This window comes from Enoplosus armatus, chromosome 1, assembly GCF_043641665.1.
Source record: "Enoplosus armatus isolate fEnoArm2 chromosome 1, fEnoArm2.hap1, whole genome shotgun sequence".
NCBI lineage: Eukaryota > Metazoa > Chordata > Actinopteri > Centrarchiformes > Enoplosidae > Enoplosus > Enoplosus armatus.
The window spans coordinates 21,694,044-21,713,226 of NC_092180.1; the positions used below are offsets into that span (position 1 = coordinate 21,694,044).

The 19,183-nt window shown below is 42.5% G+C and overlaps 1 protein-coding gene across 1 annotated transcript in view; it reads right to left on the reverse strand.

The window, feature by feature from the left end:
- Positions 1 to 5,103: 5,103 nt before the first annotated feature.
- Positions 5,104 to 19,183, reverse strand: part of LOC139286802 (SH2 domain-containing adapter protein F-like) — an 88,325-nt gene continuing 74,245 nt past the window's right edge. The window contains exons 5-8 of the mRNA XM_070907723.1: positions 18,638 to 18,784; positions 12,116 to 12,287; positions 11,808 to 11,927; positions 5,104 to 5,290 (exon numbers count right to left, since the gene is read on the reverse strand). Of these exons, the coding sequence (XP_070763824.1) occupies positions 5,104 to 5,290; positions 11,808 to 11,927; positions 12,116 to 12,287; positions 18,638 to 18,784 (626 nt within the window). The remainder of the gene's footprint in view (positions 5,291 to 11,807; positions 11,928 to 12,115; positions 12,288 to 18,637; positions 18,785 to 19,183) is intronic.

A 19,183-nucleotide genomic window follows, 5' to 3' on the forward strand; every position in this document is an offset into this window, starting at 1 on the left:
GTCTTTCTGAAAGGAGGCAACCCACGTGTTATTAACATAAGGTCTGTTACCTGAGATTGCTTTCTGCCTGGCGTGACTGAGCGGAATATGAAATGAGCTTCTGATGGACACAAGGCCATTTTATCCCCTTGTGGCCCATTCATTGCTTTCAAGCCATGCTTTTATTCTTCCCCTCTTCTTTTTCAGTGCTCTTTTTTTTTTCTTTTTTTTTAGTCCACAAAAGCTCCTTTGATGCATTTCATCCCAGGTGCTTTAACCCTTGATGGAGCTTCTCTGGAGGAGAACAGAGCAGCAGCAGAGGGAGAGGCAAAGATCACGTGCAAACTGCTGGGAGTTAGAATGGAAACTTAAAATAGCAACTTCACTCGTGTCTGAAGTTGTGGATTTGACTGAGTCGAATGAGACAAAGAAAGTCAACAATCAAATCTATAATGACATTTGAAAGGTATTTTTTTTTTGTAATTCAGTGCTTAAGCATGTGTGTAGCCTTCACAAAAGTTTTTATATAGAATTTCCAAAGAAAAATGTCCAAAAGACAATAATGTGTATCTTTTCACTCCTGGTCATATCATAAAGATGTTCTCTACTGCACACAGACAAAGTCTCACTGTCTGGCTGTCAGTTACTGTAGAAGCCAGACTTGAGGTGTGTGCTCTTCAGATTCTGCCCACTATCAATCGACTTGAGAGGCTGTGAATGTTCAGTGTTTCCTTTCATCAACCCCCTGCCTGGGCTCTTCCTGACTGCCTGCCAGAAGTTTTGTGGCCAAAATGGCCAAAATGTGCTGTGTAAAAACTGTTTTTCTGCTGTCACAATGCAGCAGTTCTGAAAAGGGATTTTAGGGTAAGGGATTAGGATTTCACTCTTAAAATTGCCTCAACGGCACTGAATGCTGGACTGCTGAATAGTTTAATTTACATGTAACAGTAACACCCCAGGGGGTGTGATAGCTGGTAAGTATTGCAGTGATGTGTCTGGCTGAAAAGTACCCACAGTCAAAGAAAAGAATGCAGTGCAAAAAGTAGTTTTTATATTGTACAAAATACAAGAAGCATAAAAAACAATAAAGACAATCAACTAGATATTTTTTAATGTTGCTGTAGCAAAGCATCCATAAATGCATTTTAAAGGAGTTCCTATAGTTGGTACCTAAGTACAATGTTCAGGAAACCTCTTTTCTGTCTCCTCTTGTGTTTGGATAAGAAATGTCCTCTATATCCATTACTTGGGGCAAAGACTTTCTTCAAATGCCAAGAATCATATATGATTTACACTTCATTAAATTTGCAGTGCAGAGAGAAAAAGCTGTCTTGCATAAAACTTCTTTATTATCAAAGAAGGCCAGAGGTGTGATTACTGGAAGCAGGGACCCTATTTGTACTGTGACACTACCGGGATGAACAGCAGAGTGAAAGAAATATTACAGGACTGTGCTGCAAAGTGGATCAATAGAGCACAACAAGTGCAGGAGTACTGGCTTGATAAAAGCTCCAGCATTCTGTCCTTGACTCAAACAATGGTCGCTCTTCATTTTTTATCGAAGGGCTTCACCATGGTAACTGGCGACGGTGAAGATACAGGATGGAACCTTCCTCCTGCTAAATAATTATGTGTTTGCTTTATTGTGGTGTGTTTGTATAAAACAGAAAAGAAAAAAAAAAGGATTAAATCACACATTAACTCATAAACCCAATTTATTTATTTTGAACCTTGATGCCTCTATGTCCCCATACAATACATTCAGTATATACATTTGGCCATGAGGGACTGTACAGAGATATGTTATAGTAGTGCATACATACGTGGCACGAACATGTACACAAAGGAAACTCATACGTGCCACTTTACCACAGTAAAGTGACACACAAGATACACACAGGGCAAGTTAAATGGCTGATGGTTACTTACACCAGTACACACGCACACACACAAACACTGTTTCATGCATGCACGATTGTGCGCACACACACACACACACACACACACACACACACACACACACACACACACACACACACACACACACACACACACACACACACACACACACACACACACACACACACACACACACACACACACACACACGCCTTAAGACACTTCCAAGGGAGGAGAAGAAGGGCTCTGTCAGGTTCTCACAATAGAAATATACGAATGTGGAGAGTGTGTCTGCTGATTGCAGCAAATCCCTCCCCCTGTCAGGACACCCCCTCCCCTCCGTCCCCCCCTTATTCTCATCTTCCCTTTCTCCAAAGCTAAGGCCTCTCTCCAGGCAGTGCGGCCATCATACGTAGGCTCTTTCCTATAGTAGAGTAATACTCATCAGCAGCAGTAACTAAATAAAGAGCCTCTACTGTCAACATTTGATCACCTAAACAGGGAACATTCGAAACATAAAGGATACATCACATATAGTTTATTTTATTTGCATTTCTTCTTAGGATATCTTCTCTCAAGGAAATACATAGGTCCACTTCGACAACATACTATTCCTTAATAAAGCTGCAGAGGTTGCCTTATCACATGAACAGACACCCTCATAACACGTACTTATCTGATGAAAGCAACATCTGTCTGCTCACTTACTGCACCGACAAAATAAACGTCTGTATACATCCCATTTTCTGCAAACTATTCATATTTTACCAATTCTGCTGATTACATCTCTCCCTGGTGGACATTTTGTACCATTTGTCATAAACATTTGGTGGAGGCACACACACTCCAATCATTATTCCTTTCAATGACTGCAGTTCATATTTGCATAGCACACGGCGGACATATAGTCAAAGCCAAAATGTATTTGACTTTGCATATACAGTGGTCATGCTCGCTAAAATCAGTTTCTAATTCCTAGTGTCAGTCATCTTCAGCTTGGACCAGAGCCTCGCAGAATTTCTATTTTTACATGGATTTGCTCATTAAACCACAGCATTTTGCAACTCATAAGACTGACAAAGGTTTCCTCTGAAGAGGCAGTTTGATCATACAAGCATTAGGCACTCTCATTATTTCATGGTGTGGATACTGTTGGCAACTCAGCTTCTTCTTGCTGTAATTGGTCAGCAACATTATATACTGTGGGCTGAAATGTTATTGGGTCTGTTCCAATAAAATGCAGAGAGCAGGCCACAAGAAGACTTGTCATTCCTATGAGTTGCTAAAATTAAAATGTGGTTAATGAGTGAATACAAGAACAAATGAAACTTAGTGAGTCATGGGGCTGAATTCTAGTTTCGAGTTCAAGGAAGGAAAAAAAAAAAAAAAGGCGCTGACAAGCAAAGAGGTTCAAGCTAGACTTGTCACCAGTTTGTACCAGCGGGGTAAAAAACACACTGGAACCCAGAGAGTCTGTGCACACATTCCCATATACCGTATGAACGTGTTGGACACATGCATACCCACTCACATTCACACATGTATGCACATCTAGTAGTAAAGGGCAGATGATAAGAGAGATTTCAATGCAAAGTGGAAGCATGACAGGTTGAAGGTAGGTGTCTATCCGGTTGGAACAGGCTGCACTGTGATTGGTCCAGGGGAGGGAGGGTGGAGGGGGTATGCGATCGTCTCTCACGCGAGGCTTGACAATCCCGTTGGTTAGGAGACGCCGTGACTCGCCAGAGTCAGGCCACCGAGGCAAACGTGCATTTAGCAGAACTTGAAACAACAAAAATATGCAAAGCACCACAGTAAAAAGAGGCTGGAGTAGTCGCCCAAAAAACACGATCACATCGGCACAGAACAATGAGGGCGAGGGGCCGACGGGCCATCACAAAAGGAGTAACACATCAGTAATAATTACCCCAGAATAAATTACAGTCACAGAACAATCGTTAAAAGCAGAATTGGAAACCAGCTGATCTAGTGGACTGATTTGACCCATGCATTATAAGGCATTTACCAAACATTTGTTACCGACATCACACAGTATCATATTAGTGACTATACATACAATTGCTGATCTGGAAAAATCTGCTTGTGTTTTCATAAAAAAAAAAAATAAAGAAAAATCTTGGATTAAGTGTATAAAAAAACCCAACATATTCCTAAAACCAATGATGCAATTTTAAGGGGATTGGGACTGTCGATGGGAGGGCAGATCGATGTCTGCAATCCCATTGTACCTATTGATCTGCAGATGGTTGAATGAAATTGATTTTCTGAGGTAGACAATGCAGGCATATTTCATTCTCCCGACGCAAAGCCATTCTAAGCAGGGGTAGCGGGGCTAATTTGGTCCATTTGGACAGGCTCTGGTCTCCAGCCTCAGCCAATTGTACTGTGTCGAATGGGGTTGACCCATCCATCATGCTCTCCTGCCTGTCTCACCACTATGGTACTTACACTGTCATTGGTGTGATACACCCACTCAGTGATGGATAGCAGACAGCATGCACTATGACAAGATAGAGAGATCAGTCTGCACTGTTCACAGGCCTGTTATTTCCACGCAGCTGGGGACACACCATCCATACAAGACCAGTTTATTCAATATCCTGGTCACTGTATGGGGCCCATGTGGACAATATCCCCCAACATGCCTCATAAATGTCGCTTCCCTTACGCGGCTCTTACAATTCAAGTCCCCTCACAAACAATTACAGTGTCAACAGAGCCGAACCAAACGAGCAAAGCCAAACTAACTTGTTCATACACAAGTTTCACGACGTGCACTCTCAGGAAAAAGGTACAACATTTTATGATAAAAGGTACACCCCAGTGTCAAATGTTACAATGCTGTACCTTTCTTTTTCTTTGCGTGTTAAGTGCTAAAGGAAATCAGCTCAAGAATCAATGAAATGGTGTTCATCAGATAGTCAGTCTGTGATGTAATGAAGCGGGTGTCTGGCATAAATAAAATAAAATAATCAAGACTTCTGCAACATTGAGTCTGTATGTGTAAGATAGTATGCAGTTGGCCTTCAAAACAGGTCTGGAATCTGTCGGCCAGTGAGGTGAGTCAGGATCAGCAGTTTTGGGATGCCACTGTTCATCTTCCCATGAGCCTACTGGGCTCTGCCATGAGGGACAGGAAGCGTGGAGCCACAGCGTAGCCAAGTGAGTACTGCAGGGGCCGACACCTGCAGGTGACCCAGAGCACTATAGTGTCCTGATGGCTACAGGGTAGAGCAGGGACATGTGTTCAGCACCCTTGATGGGCAGCTTGCGGCTGGAGTAGAAATGGATGATCTCAGGCACGCTGTCAAAAGGGCAGCTGTTCTGGCCCAGGATGTACTTGCTCTCCTTGGTCCGCGACAACTTCATGTGCATGAAGCCCTGGCTGCTCCTGGTGACAGATGAAGACACGAGAGGGACAGAAAACATGTTGTTAGTTCCATAAAAACAAGACCAAGAGCATGAAAATAGATTGTGTAAAACAAGGTGAAACAAGACGAAGAGGCTACAGCCACACTAATGGCTCTGAGCTAAATGTCAGCAACAAGGATGCATTAAGAGAGCTGGATATGGCGCCACTCGTGGTACTCCAACAAAAAAAGAAAAAAGCATGATTTTTCCCATAAACCAGTATAAAAAAGACAGGACACCTTGACTGGCAAAGATCAATTATTAGTCTTTGTATAAGAAATGGAGGTTTTATATTTGTAGAACTTTACCAGAGCCTAGAAAAGCTACTTTTATGTGTGCGATGTCATACCAATGTAAAGTCCATGTGCCAAGCAGGGCCGTGTAGGTTGGGTCAGTGGAAGAAATACTAATGTGCGTGTGCAGTGGGCTGCACAATGCAGAAGCAAATCCGGAGGCTAGAAAATGTATTGGCTTTTTTCTTCCTGGCAATTATCATGCAAAAGAAGGGGCGCCATCTTGGAGGCCTGTATCCAGTTCTTACAATACCTCCATTGTTAGCATGCCAATATACTGATGTTAAGCAGGTATAATGTTACCAAATCACCATATTAGCTCAGCGTGTTAGCATACTAACATTTGATAATTAGCACTAAGCGCAAAGTAGAGCTGAGGCTGATGGGAATGACATTAATTTAGCAGGTGTTAAAAAAAACAACCAAAGTATTCGGGAAAATTTTTTATTCTGACCTACATGGAAAGTGAGAGGATCATGAAAATCATTAGGATTCTGGAAACCATGGATATCTGTACCAAATTCTGCTGAGATATTTCACTCTAGACCAAAGTGGTGGGCCTGCTGACCGTCATTACAGTAAGCTTGGCACGGTTGGCTTGGCTAAAAACGAACTTAAAGAGAACAGTATGTCAAAAGTCTGAATATATGGGAAACTCAACAGATCACCCTTCCTTGACAGCCCATTTCTCATTTACTCCGGCAGTAGTTGCTCCCTACAGTACGTGACAATGTTCTGAAAGCTGGATTACCTCTGATAACTTTGGAGCTGCCTGGGGAGGAGACTAAAAGGCAGGTTGCTTAAGGTGCTGAGTCTCACATGCAGAGCATAAGGATGAGGCTAATGAACCCCCAGGATGAATCACTTAAGCTACAGCTATAAATGCACAGCAAATTAAAAGCTCCCTGTGCGTTTCTAGAAGCCTTCGATCAATACATTTTACAGCTTGCCAGTAATCTTCTGCTTTAAAATAGAAAATCACTTTTTTTTTGGAGTTAAGTGATGCAACAGTAAGCTGTAGCTAGGAAGCGATACAAAACTAATGGTCCCTATATGCTGCTGTAAATACACTGTTTTGATCATTTTTCTTCACCAAAATACATTAACATAATAGCTGTTTCAATCAGCGGCTAATGCTTCGAGCAAGTTATGATTGCTGTAGGCTCAAATACAATGAAGTCACTCGCTGCAAGTGGGCATTATGGCCTGTCATTGACATAATGTGCACCAGTTCTTTCCAGCTCACTTAACTCCCGCCTATTGTTCTTTATATCATATGTTATCATATTTCTATAATCTGAAATGTTACCCCTGTTGCTGAAATACAAAAAAAAAATGGTTTTCCTTTACACTGAAAGAAAAAGGACTAGTGTTATCTGCACTATGCATTCTGTTTGTATCAAAGATGGTGTGGAATAGGACTCTCATGACGACCGTGCACATGCAGTGTGTGCAAGGTGTTAAGTAGAAGAGATATTATCTATTCTAATAAAACTAGGATGTGGGAATATCATTCTGACATAAGCACATATCTCTGGTTAGACGTAGTGGAATATTGTCATATGCCATGCTCCTATCTTCCATGTATATTTGTCGCTATTATTGATTATCATATGGCTTCATGAATAGTCAGGTAGACAAACAAAGCAACTAAAATGCATATTTTATGAGGTCATCGAATATATTCCTGCTGTAAATACATGCACGTATTTGTGGATATGCCCATTATCTGTGATGAGCAGGAGCAAGAGCCGGGCTTTCGGGGACCTTAAATGTAAGGCAAGTCCATTCTTTATTTATCTCGTAATTGCATGTGTAAAGCCTGCGGATGTGTTCTCTCCCTGGTGCATGGAGAGAAACCGGCACAGAGATAACACTGAAGTGGGGAAAAACAAAGAAGAAGCTTAGAATGTACAGGGTTCAATTGTGGGACATCCATCAAGAATGAACCATTTCCTGTGAGATTATGCTTTACATCAACAGATGAGAACAATCCTTTTTTAATACTAGTGTGATCATTATTGCTATTACAGAAAATCAGATAAAACAATCTATGAAGTTTTGTATATGGCAGATGATGGAGAATATTTCAAACAGAAAGGCTAACATCATTTTTTATAGGCGAGCTGAGGTACAGAGCTCCAGGCTTGCCGGGCTATAAAACTGAAGTAAACACAACTACCACACTTGCCTCTGGCCTTGATGTTTGAGCACGTCATGAACAGGTTCATCAAATTTCCCTCACCACAGGTCTCTACAATCCTACCAGTCTGCAAGTGGTGCCAGGAGAGCTCATTTCAAGAAATCCTCTCTGCAAAGTGAACTTGATGAATCTTCACGTGGAGTGCAGGGAGGCAGGCGTTGGGTTACACAGAGCCACACTTAAAAAGGCAAACACATCAATAGCATCATTTTTAGATTCCCCACTGATTTTCCAGTCGGTGTTCAGGGCTGCTTATCATGTTACCGTCCTGCAGAGACAGAAACCAGGACGACAGAGCAATACAGCAGGGCTGTTGATAAAATGAATATGGGGCTATTTTTGAGAAGACAGGCTTTGTGGTGTCATCATGTCCCCGTGTTTGTGGGATTCTATTGTCTCATCAGGATTAATCTCACTGGGGAGGTCTCCTGTCCTGTTTATTGAGGTTTATGACTTTGATTTGAACCCTGTAGTCCTCGGAGCAGGAACAGGCTGACAGCAATCATGGCTTATCTCCACCTTCAGCATATTGGATTGCTCCATGAATGATGTTCTCAGTGTTATGAATCTGTGGCACAAGAAAAGGCAAAGTCATCCGCCAGAAGATAATGATCCTTGGCAGAGGCGATGACCTTTTTAAGCAATACTAGGCATCAGATATCCTGTTCACCCCTTATTTCATACGAGCACAAACTGTATGAGTCTACCTGGGATGAGCCCTATCATTCTATAATGAGTTTAAGAAACTTCTGTCATCATTAACAGAACGTAGAACACTAAAAAACCTGGCTCACATTGGCTAAATGTTCTGCAAAAAGTCAGATTCAATATTGCTTTTGTTTTTCTGGTCATTTGTCTTGTCTGCGTCACATAAAGGAAGTCTAATCTTTTCTGTTGAAACATAATCAAAAAGAAACATGGCATGTCTTCAGAAGAGGAGTTAAATTGCAGATGCAAAGACTTTTCTTTTCTTCCAATTGGCTTTTAGTTTCCCCTTTTCTGTGTTCTGCCATCAAACAGATTCTGTTGGATATAGTTTCTCTGCTCAGCCAGAGGAAGCATGCTGCGCAGAGCTCTCTCACGAGGTGAGAAACAGGATGACACTGTGCTCTGAGAGACTTGTGAAGGGTTTAATATGTTTCAAACACCTGAAAGGATTTCTCTCCACAGAGAGAAAAAAAGGGAGAAAAAGAGGGGTAGGGGGGTGAGGGGCAGGTGAACTGAAAAAAGGGGTTAGGAGGGCAAAACAGACAGAAAATGCTTTCCATCAGGCCAGAGGACTCTCGAGACTGGAGGTGTCAGCGACGTCTGTCTTTATCAATAATGCAATACACATATGTGCCACTTCATGGCCTTATACATTTTTCAGCAACCTCAGACATGGAGGATCTTCACCTTGGGTTCCCACTGTGAACACGTGTGAGCAGGCTGAACTCAGAGATAACCCTGGCTGCAGTGAGGTGGCACCTGTCATTACCAGGAATCTGCCTGCAGACTGTTTTCTAGGATTGATCCGACTGAAGCCAAAGATACAACATTCTGTGACACTCAGGAGCTGACTCACAAATTTAAATGCGGCTGTCTACGTACACAGAGGCACAAAGCTTCAAGAAACATTGTCTATGTGAATGTTTTTGCCCACATTCTCCCGCCTTAATGGCTCATTTCTCTAACACTTTGACTGTTGCTCTAAGCAGTGCCAACCCTATCAACTGGGAGGGTCACCGAAGGCATAAGCAAACTCACCACGGCACCCATGAATCCTATTTTGCTTAGGGCCCCAAAAGCTTTAGGCCAGCCCTTGAGCCATCCACTTGACATAGGGGGAAGAATACCTCTGCTGGTCCAGGCCACGGGAATTAAACAACTTTGCTGCACTGATAGTAACACAATCCTGTCAGCATTATTTCTCTTCTCTTCTTCTTCTCTCTGCGTGTCATAGAGTGTTTTTGAAAAGAGTAGCCTTTAATCAATTAACCTTTATTTAATAAATATATTATAAATATATAATCTGGAATAAAGCTTCCCTCTACCTTACCAACTGAGCTGCCCATTAGTAAAACACTTCTGTAACTGTATTCCCCTATCATCTGCTCTAATGGTGCAGCTCATTATTGAGGGTCAGCTGGACAGCTGTGTGATGTGAATTAGTGTAAATACACAAGTGTTTGTGAGGCCATTACTGAGCCAGAAGGTTAAAACATGTTTTAACCACAAACTAAATAAAATCCAATCTTTTCTTTAAGATTTTATTTAAGATACTCTCATTATTGCCTGCTTAAATTTAATCTGTGAAAAATATGATTCAGGCACACAAGTTTCAGCACGTTTCCAGTGCATCCTGGTCCTCCTCCCCAAAAACATTCATTCAATTTATCTAGCAATCAGCAGTTTCATTTAGGGAGGTTACCCCCCCCCCCCAGCATTAGGTAATCTCCTTCTCACTATAAGAGAGAGATGGGTGGATTCATTCTCTCTAGCTTCACAACAAGTATCATTATAGGTTCATGCTTCAAAATCGAATTGGTGCTTATTAGAGATGTATTCATCAAATTCAATTCCTGCATTATGACTCCCCATATCAACATCCTCCTATAGCAACAACCTTTTGTTCCATCTACATTGGAGATATGGGTCTAGTCCACTTAGGTCTTACTTGATTAGGCCTTATATGTTTGTTATATGTGAGTGAGTGAGTGAGTGTGTGTGTGTGTGGGGGGGGGGAGGTTCTGAACCATATTTTCTGGTCTTCATTTGTACTTTACAGCTATTGATTACGTATCCTCTTTTTTGAGTACTAAATAATGTATTCCACTCAATGCCATTCAAAGTGATATTATTACATTTCCACCCCTTTTAGCGCCAAAGATTCCTTTGGCTTGAAAATCTTCCTCAGCAACTTTACATTCCAGATTATTAAAAGAAAGTGTTTTAGGCTATTTTTAAAAAACAGATTATATACACAATGTTTCGAACTCAACCAGTCATACAGGCATTCAGTCTCTTCGGTTTGTAGTCAGTCGGTGTAGCAGGTCGACAGCCCAGCGGTTAGTAAATTAAGCTAAGTTAAGCTTCATAAAAAGAAACAGTCACACAAGCAGATGATCAGTGACTGAGATGGAAGTGAGACCGGCAGTCAGCGACAGTAGCATGGAGAGAACCGGAGCAGAGGAAGGCATTATGTTTCCCTGCCAAGATATATAAGCCTCCAGCAAGATGAGCGCCGCTGTAATAACAAAGGCTAATCAATGTCTCTTAGCATATTATAGTCTCATCTCATCTGAAGGTCGTCATGGACTCGTGGAGATTTCTCTAAATGTCATATGGTTCAGCCTGCCTTGAAATGTGAAACTGACTGTATATAAAGTAAATGTGAAAAGACCATTTGTCAACAAAGATACTAAGATAAAGCTGATGGCGAGTGCTTCCTTCGAACCCTCTGCTTGACACGGCAGGGATCAGGGGTCGCTGATGAAGGGCACCATTAACTCAGTTGTGGGCACATCAGCAAGTCAAGGAGCTGACAGTGTCAGAAGGGTTACCAGGGGGAGGTGGAGGACAAGGGACGGGCAGGATGTAGGTGGGAGATAGAGGTTTGAAAGGTGAAAATGATTACCATGTCGAAAAGGCAGAGTCAGCAGACTACTGGGGCACAGGTAGACTTCATAAGCAAGGTGTTAAATTGGTCCACTATGTGTATTCCACCAGTAAGCACGTGTAGCTGCTACACTTCGTCGGCTCTACATGTCTCCTGTGTGTGTGTACACAATAGGAATGACTGTTGCAAATAATCCTTGGCACTTGATCTGTTTGCAAGTCACAGAAAAATATACTTGGCTGAGTTTTACAGACACCTGATTTTCTTCTCTCTCTGACATCTCAGTGGGCTAAATCGTATGGAGCATTTGCAATTGCTTTTTCACCCAGCTGTCATGTGCACTTGTGTATCTGATCACACTGTTTGTGGCTTGTTATTTAGGGAAAAGGAGTGTTGTCCTTACTTAAGGGAGAGGGAGTAGTCGTTCTTGCTGGTCTCACTGTTTCTCACCAGGTAGCTGGCCTCCTTACACAGCCTGAGCAGAGACTCAGCGTCTGTTCGACTGATCGCTCCATGGTACCAGCTGCAGTGAACAATAGGAAAGAGGGATGAGAAAGAAGAGGAACAGAGGAATGATCGGAATAAGCAGAAAACAGAACAAAGGAAATGAAACAACAAGGGTCAACCTCGCTCATGAACACAAAATGAACAAAAAGTGGTGTATTTGAAATGAAATGCAGTCATAACAAAGCAATCCAGGATCCGACTCACAACTGGCTCTCCAGGGGCATGGTGGGGTCAATACGCTCCCCGAGAGAGCTGCAGTGGTCCAGTGAGGTCATTTTGGTGTTGACCAGACAGCCACTGGAGTGTCGCTGCAGCGGGCGGGTTTTCCCCTCCTTGGTAGGAGACATTCGAGACTTCTCCACACCATCAAACTGGACTGTAACAAAGGAAAATGCAATATTTTCAAACAGTGGGACAATACACAGCTCTGACAACAATGCAACATAGTCCTGTATGTATGCTTCAGCTAGACATGTTCAGGTCACTTTGAAAAGCTAGTGTGCTTAACAGGAAGTAGACATCTGAAAAAGTTACGGGGTGATTTGCTTTTAAATGTAACTACTGAACTAGAACAGAGCAATGAGGTGTGCTTTTACACACACACACACACACACACACACACACACACACACACACACACACACACACACAGTGTCACTTGGTGTAACTCATCCAACTGAAGGACATGTACACACAGTGGAGGAGGCATAAATCAATCCTTCCACACTGTGTACACATTCCAGTGAGAGAAAATACACACACACACACACACAAACTTCCCCCAAACCACTCAAACAAACACACTTGGAAAAGTCATACGCACAAATACGCACACTCGTACACGCACGCAAATCCCACGCACAAGTGCTGCGAGTTAAACATTAAACTGGCTTTTCAAAACTCTCACGGTCAACTGTGGACACGATAAGCTCTCTTGGCAGCCTCACAGGGAAGTGTTTGATGCTGTGTGGGGGCTGGAGGTGACCCGCGCCCATGACATGACTGGCGGAGGTCACTGGGCAAATTCACAGCCAACCAGCACACAGAAAAACATATGCCGTTATTTACAAAAGCTAACATGAGGAGAGAAGATAATGCCCATGAGGATAAATGAAAGTGAATTCTCACTTCTGTCAGAGGGTTATGGAGGCCAAAGAATGAAGCATTGGACGTTGGAGGTTGGGGTAGCGATGTGTGTGTATGTACATGTGTGTTTTAGCCATTTTTCCTCCGTCATCCATCACTATGATTGATGTCACAGCACCCTTTGGCTTTGGAAAGACATATTTAGAGCCACCGACACGCTTCTCAAGCAATAACGGCAGCAACTATATGACAAGCTTTAGCTACAGATTGGTGGCTGCTTAAAGGTTTAAGATGAACACATCAAAGCTGAGCCTTTGATGGAAGGAGTTAATGCAGTATGAAGGCACACAGCCACTGTTTTTGCAGGGCTCGGTCACTAATGGCCAGTCTTGCGTCTAGTGTTTAACTACCCGGGCTGAAGATGGCAGGCACTCTGCAGACAGACAGGCACTGTGATCTTCACCAACATGTCAATGGAGATGGACCTACATCTGTCTAGACTCTGCATTCCAGTCAGAGGGTTGCATTACGCTTTACAGTTTGTGAGCTCGCCAAGTGCTCCTGTACCAGACTGAGTGGAAGGGCTGACAGCATCAATCAGTCAATTTAGGATACACGAGACAACACTGTGTCAACATATTTCACTGAGCTTGTAGACACCACTAAGTGGGGCTGAATGGGAAAACACAGCACCTTCTCTAGATACTTTAAATGTGACAATACATACATTTTTTAACATAATCGTTGTTAAAACTAAAAAATACTGAGATCTTGTGATCAGCGGTGTAAATTTACTCAAGCGCTGGACTCAAGTTTTGAGGTATTTTGCTTGATTTTAATTTTGTGCTACTTTACACCTCAATTCCATTACACACAGAGAAGAATACTGTACTTTTTACTCCACAAAACCTAACAGCATAAAAACATATGATCATCTTATATAATGCAATACACTGCTTTAGATTAAACCAGTGGTTCCCAACCTATTTAGCTTGTGCCCCCTTATGAAAAAAGTAGTATGTGGTTGGGGTCCTTGTCACATGTAAAATTGTGAAATATTAAGAAATATTACATAAGAAAGTCCAAAAAATGAATACAGGTTTGTGTAGAAGAACTTATTATTCTTTCCTACCCCATTAATCATCTCACGACCCCTCAGATTTATCTCGTGACCCTCTGGAGGGGGCTCCACCCCTAGGTTGGGAACCACAGGGTTAAACTATCTAACTGTACACGAAGAAGTTAAAACTAGCTCTATGTCAACCAGCTACAACAGTAAAAAGCTGCTTACACATTAATGGATCAGTATTAGTAATGTCATATTTGACAAATCAAGTTCTTTTACTTTTGAGACTGACAATACTTCTGTATTCTCACTTGAGTATATTTTGGATACAAGAGGAGATACTTGTAATGGAGTATATTTGAATTGATGTAGTCGTGCTGTTATCAAAGCAAAGGATCGGAGCGCTTCTTTCACCACTGCCTGTGATGGAACATGTTCCAACAGCATACAGTGTGCTGCCGTTTCAGCTCCCACCACCAGGGGCTCCCCTCCACCTCCACTCAACTCCAGGTTGAACTCGCTGGCCCTGAGCTCATTGATGCGTTTCCCCAAACATAAACTCATGGAAATGATTATTCCAAACGACAACTACCGTTGTTATCTTGGCCTCTGCACCTTTGTTCGTTATAGGGCTACGGCTGAGTCTTTAAATGACAGCCAAATTGTACTGTTGGATGACGGTTGGGTAAATTATGGCTGTAACCTCAGACCCGTGGAAGACTATGAGCCGTAGCTTCACCTCTTCAGGGTCTGATGCTTGGCCTACGGGCAGTCAAATGATGCCCATGCATCGCATGTATGTCCACATGAAAGACATTATTAGTTCTCTACTTTTTCATATAGTCCATTTGAACCACATGCTAACTACTGGGATTACAGCACAAGTAGGATGAACATACAGTATATGTGTAGGGGTGAGAAATAGTGTTTCCATGGAAACTGACCAAGGGGACAAGGGAGATGCATGTTTGCTCCGCTCATCCCTGTCAACGCTGACAGATCACAACATGAAGACCAGCCAATTGCTCTCTCCCCCTCCTTCGCTTTCAATTTCTCTCTTCCTGTTTGCATATGTCCAAACCTTCCTCGTTTTTCTCCCCCTGACCTTTCTTTTGATCTTTCCATCTCACACACTCCAGTCCTGTCTCTCGGAGTCTCTCTGTTTTTTTTCTCTGTGTTGTTATTTGTCAAGGACAGAAAAAGATAGAGGGAAATGGACTGTGGAGGAATGTCTGCTCGTCTAGTGGGAGAAAAAGAGAGAGACAGAGCAGTAACAGCTTTGATCTGTTATCTCCACTGTTTCCAATGGATCCAATGCAGGGCTATCAGTCACTGATTATGTTCGATCCTGCAACAAAATTGTTCAACTTTACCTATTTACATTATATGTCCATATATAAATTGGATCAAAAACATACTTTGAACATGATATGATTATTTTTTTCAGTTCACCAGTGATCTAAACACATGAAACTGGAAAGGGTATCTGCTAGTGTGGCATAGGGATGAATGTTGCTATCTTGGTTTTTCCACACAGTCCATCTCTCAGCGTATCTACAGCCCACTCAGCCATCCGCCTGACCTCAGCTCTCCACATTTTCTCCGTTCTCCCAGCGCCCACACTAATTCCTACTCTTCCCCTGATTCAACACAATCAGTGCTTTATTTGACCTTGATTAAACCCTTTTCCCTCCTCGTTCTACAAAAGGGTTGAGTGGCTATTCTCAGTGGAGATCACCCCATCAACCTTTCCTGTCAGAGCTCAGTCTTTTCTAAAGGCAGAGTGCACAAGTTCTACAAGAAGAGTATTAACCTGAGAGAGGCTCCGAACTAAACAAAAGCTATCATTTTATTTGCTCAACAGTGAAGGGACCCATGTCAGCTTTGATTGCCGGGCATCTCACCGATACTAGCTTCACCTACTGATGTAGAATTATGTTTAAAGGCTGAATATCAATGGAAGTGAGCCAAACTCATTCCCCTTTCACTCTCTGGAGCACACAGTCTGAGACATGGCCGACAGCAGATTGAAGAGAGGATTGGACCGGGGGAGAACAAAAGCCCTGAGAGGCAGCTTAAGAGAGGCAAGAGGGTGAAAATACACACACACACACACACACACACACACACACACACACACACAAAAGACGTTAATGTGCAGGGGCATCTGTGTGTGTTATCAGTATTGTTGCTTGTAAAGCACTGCAAATGGAATCTGTGTATCAGATTGAACTGTCAGTCAGATGGTGACTGATGGCTGAAAGACCTGCCCCCTTCAGACACATGGCTTCCTTTAGTGAGCGGGAGGCGGAGGGGGGAGAATGTGAGAGAGAATGAGCTGATTGGCTAGGACACACAGAGGTTAAAATGGCATTTCTATGATTACACTGCGAGCAATCCACAACATAAAGTGCTGAAATGTGATGCTGCACAGCACAGTACAATACAAAATAATGCCACAAGAACATGGAGAGAGAGATTTATAGTGGCCATCTAACAACACAAAAAACATCTCAAATAAGGAAACACTATAAAGTGGAACGGTCAACTTAACCAGGGTGTTAGGGCCGCAACATTCAAAACATAAACTAAGAAAAGTGCATCACTGATGCTTCTGAACAATCCGAGTACTCCTCTTCCCCCTCTGCACACACACTCCAGAGCAAATTTCCCTAATTAAGCTGGCTAATTAATTCTCATTTAGTAATGGTACTCCTATCAAAAAGGATGACTAGTCTGAGGGGCGAGGTGTGCCATCGACCGCTGTATTGTGAGGTGAAAATTAAGTTTTCCAGCTACGACGTATGAAATGATTAACAGGTCTGCATCTCATTAGAATGCACTGCACACTGAAAATAGTGCTCAGCGTGATACGATACCCCAGGAACCGGTAGCTTTAAAAATCACTCACTTTTATGTTGATATTAATTATGTGCATCGGGAACTCAAATAATGATTTGTTGGATGGCTTTTAAAAATATATTTTTAGACATTCCGCCGTCTAGGAATATGCTTTCTTCTTTTATATAAATCCCCAAAATGAAACTCGAATTAGGTTTTCCAAGACAAAGGAATGACCCTCCAAAGTGTCAGATAGTGAGTCGATTTAAAATTAAATCTGGATATATTTTGTTTTGTTCTTTTTTAAATCTTCTTAGATTAGAGGAATGAGAAGGTAAAAGAAATGCTTCAAAGTGTGGATAATTAATTCATGTCAAAAAACAAAGGCGAAAAGCTTTTCATTATACTCAGACAAAAGTGCCCTCCATTTATATGTAGATGTAATATCTACCCTGTCAAGCTGCATTTAAATTTTGATAATGAGGTTGAAGGGATAAGGCAGATTTCCCTGAACTGTAATATGTATTGTTTTTTTCCTGGTCTGTATTAGAGCAAACCACAATAGCTTTTACAAACACATACAGACTCTTAGCTCTTTACCCTGGCTGTAAGCAAGCCTGTGTGCAACATGTCTTGGTGTGTGACTGAGGGTCTGCCTGTACGCTGAGGTCAACAGAGTGCATTGTAACTGTATTCACAGGGGTCGTGGAGCCCCCCCCCCCCCCATGTCTGCCACAGTGACCTTTGACCCTAAAGATGTAGAGTGGGGCCATACTGGCTCAGACAGAAAGAGGATCACTTTACAGCTGGACGCCAATCTTAAACCCACTCACATCACAGAGGGAACCAGAACCTTTCCCATGGATTTATGGACATAAATCAACTCCTTGCCCTGTCCTCGCCTACAGCACGCAGCGGTGTCCTCTTACATGGTCTCACTCTTAAGTCTTCCCACTCTGCCAGGGGAAATCCCATTCCTGGCATTAGTTCTGCTACACGTACTTCTTTTCCCTGGGTAATTACAACAGTTAGGCTCAGTTAGGTGAAACTAGATGAATTACTTGTGCATTGTGTTTGATAAGATGGTAAATATGGCTAAACTTTGGGTGCAGAGTCTCAAGTCAAGAACTAAAATCGCCTCAAATGAGTTTAATTTTTTCATTTCATGTAAGCCACTTGTAAAGAACAGTGGGCCAGATGGACATCTGGGACGGTTATGAGCATGTTGACAAGAGGAAATAAGGGTCACAGCAAATGGCAATTACGCATGCAGAAGGCAGTTCAGCACAATTAAAACTAATGAGCCTTCAGCCCTAAAACCTGCACAAGAATTAGTGATTTTCTGCTACATGTAATCCAGATGGAAAAGTGTTATCATTACTGAGCTAATACCCAAAGTCATATTATAAAGTGCCTCTAAAAGATGTGAAGTCTTTCAGAAAGTCATCACTGACCAGTTAAGTGTAAGAGGACACTTTCACATAATCGATTGCCCTCCTGAACTGCTGGTTTCCAGTTCATATAGGAAGCCATTTTAACCAGGAGGATTATTGGTGATATTTTTTGCAAGCCTAATATGATGTCTTTTGTAGCCAGTTATGTATACCTGGTTAAATGGAAGTGGAAGGAAGTGGATGGACGGATGGATGGATGATGGATTAATGAGCTGAAGGATGGAAGGGGAGGTGTTATTGATGGGAATGATGGTGGACAATGTGAACACTGACACCCACCATGGTGGTGCTGGTCACAGCTTGTCTGTCCTGGCGAGGGCTGAGCTGTCTGGGAGGGAGACTCCAGCTCCTCCACCAGGGGAGGGCTGGTGTTGAGCTGCCCGACAGGAGGGGGCCACGGTAGGTCCTTGATCACTTTAATCTCTACTGCAAGTGTTGTCCAAGTCACCAGAGGAAAGATGGAGGGAAGGAGAGGACAGCAACGAGAGGCATAAATGGACAACGACAAAGGGAGTGAGGAAAGGGAAGTAATGACAGAAAACAGAAAGGAAAAAAGGCAAAAGGGGTAAGTGAAAAATAGATGAGAGCAGAAGATGCCAGCATTTTGGTAGAGAGCTGGTGCATTTTGTGATCCAAAAATCAGCTGTAGGAACACAACAGGACTGAAAAAGAAGTGAAGTTAGTTTAGCAGAAAGTAGGGTTGGGTTCTGATAGCGGGTGGCATTTTGGACTTGGTTCCAGGTTGATTAAAATACCTGGATTCCTACAGGGCTAATGGTCAAAGGTTATGTACAAACGTTAAAAAAACTCCACTTCGATAAGGGA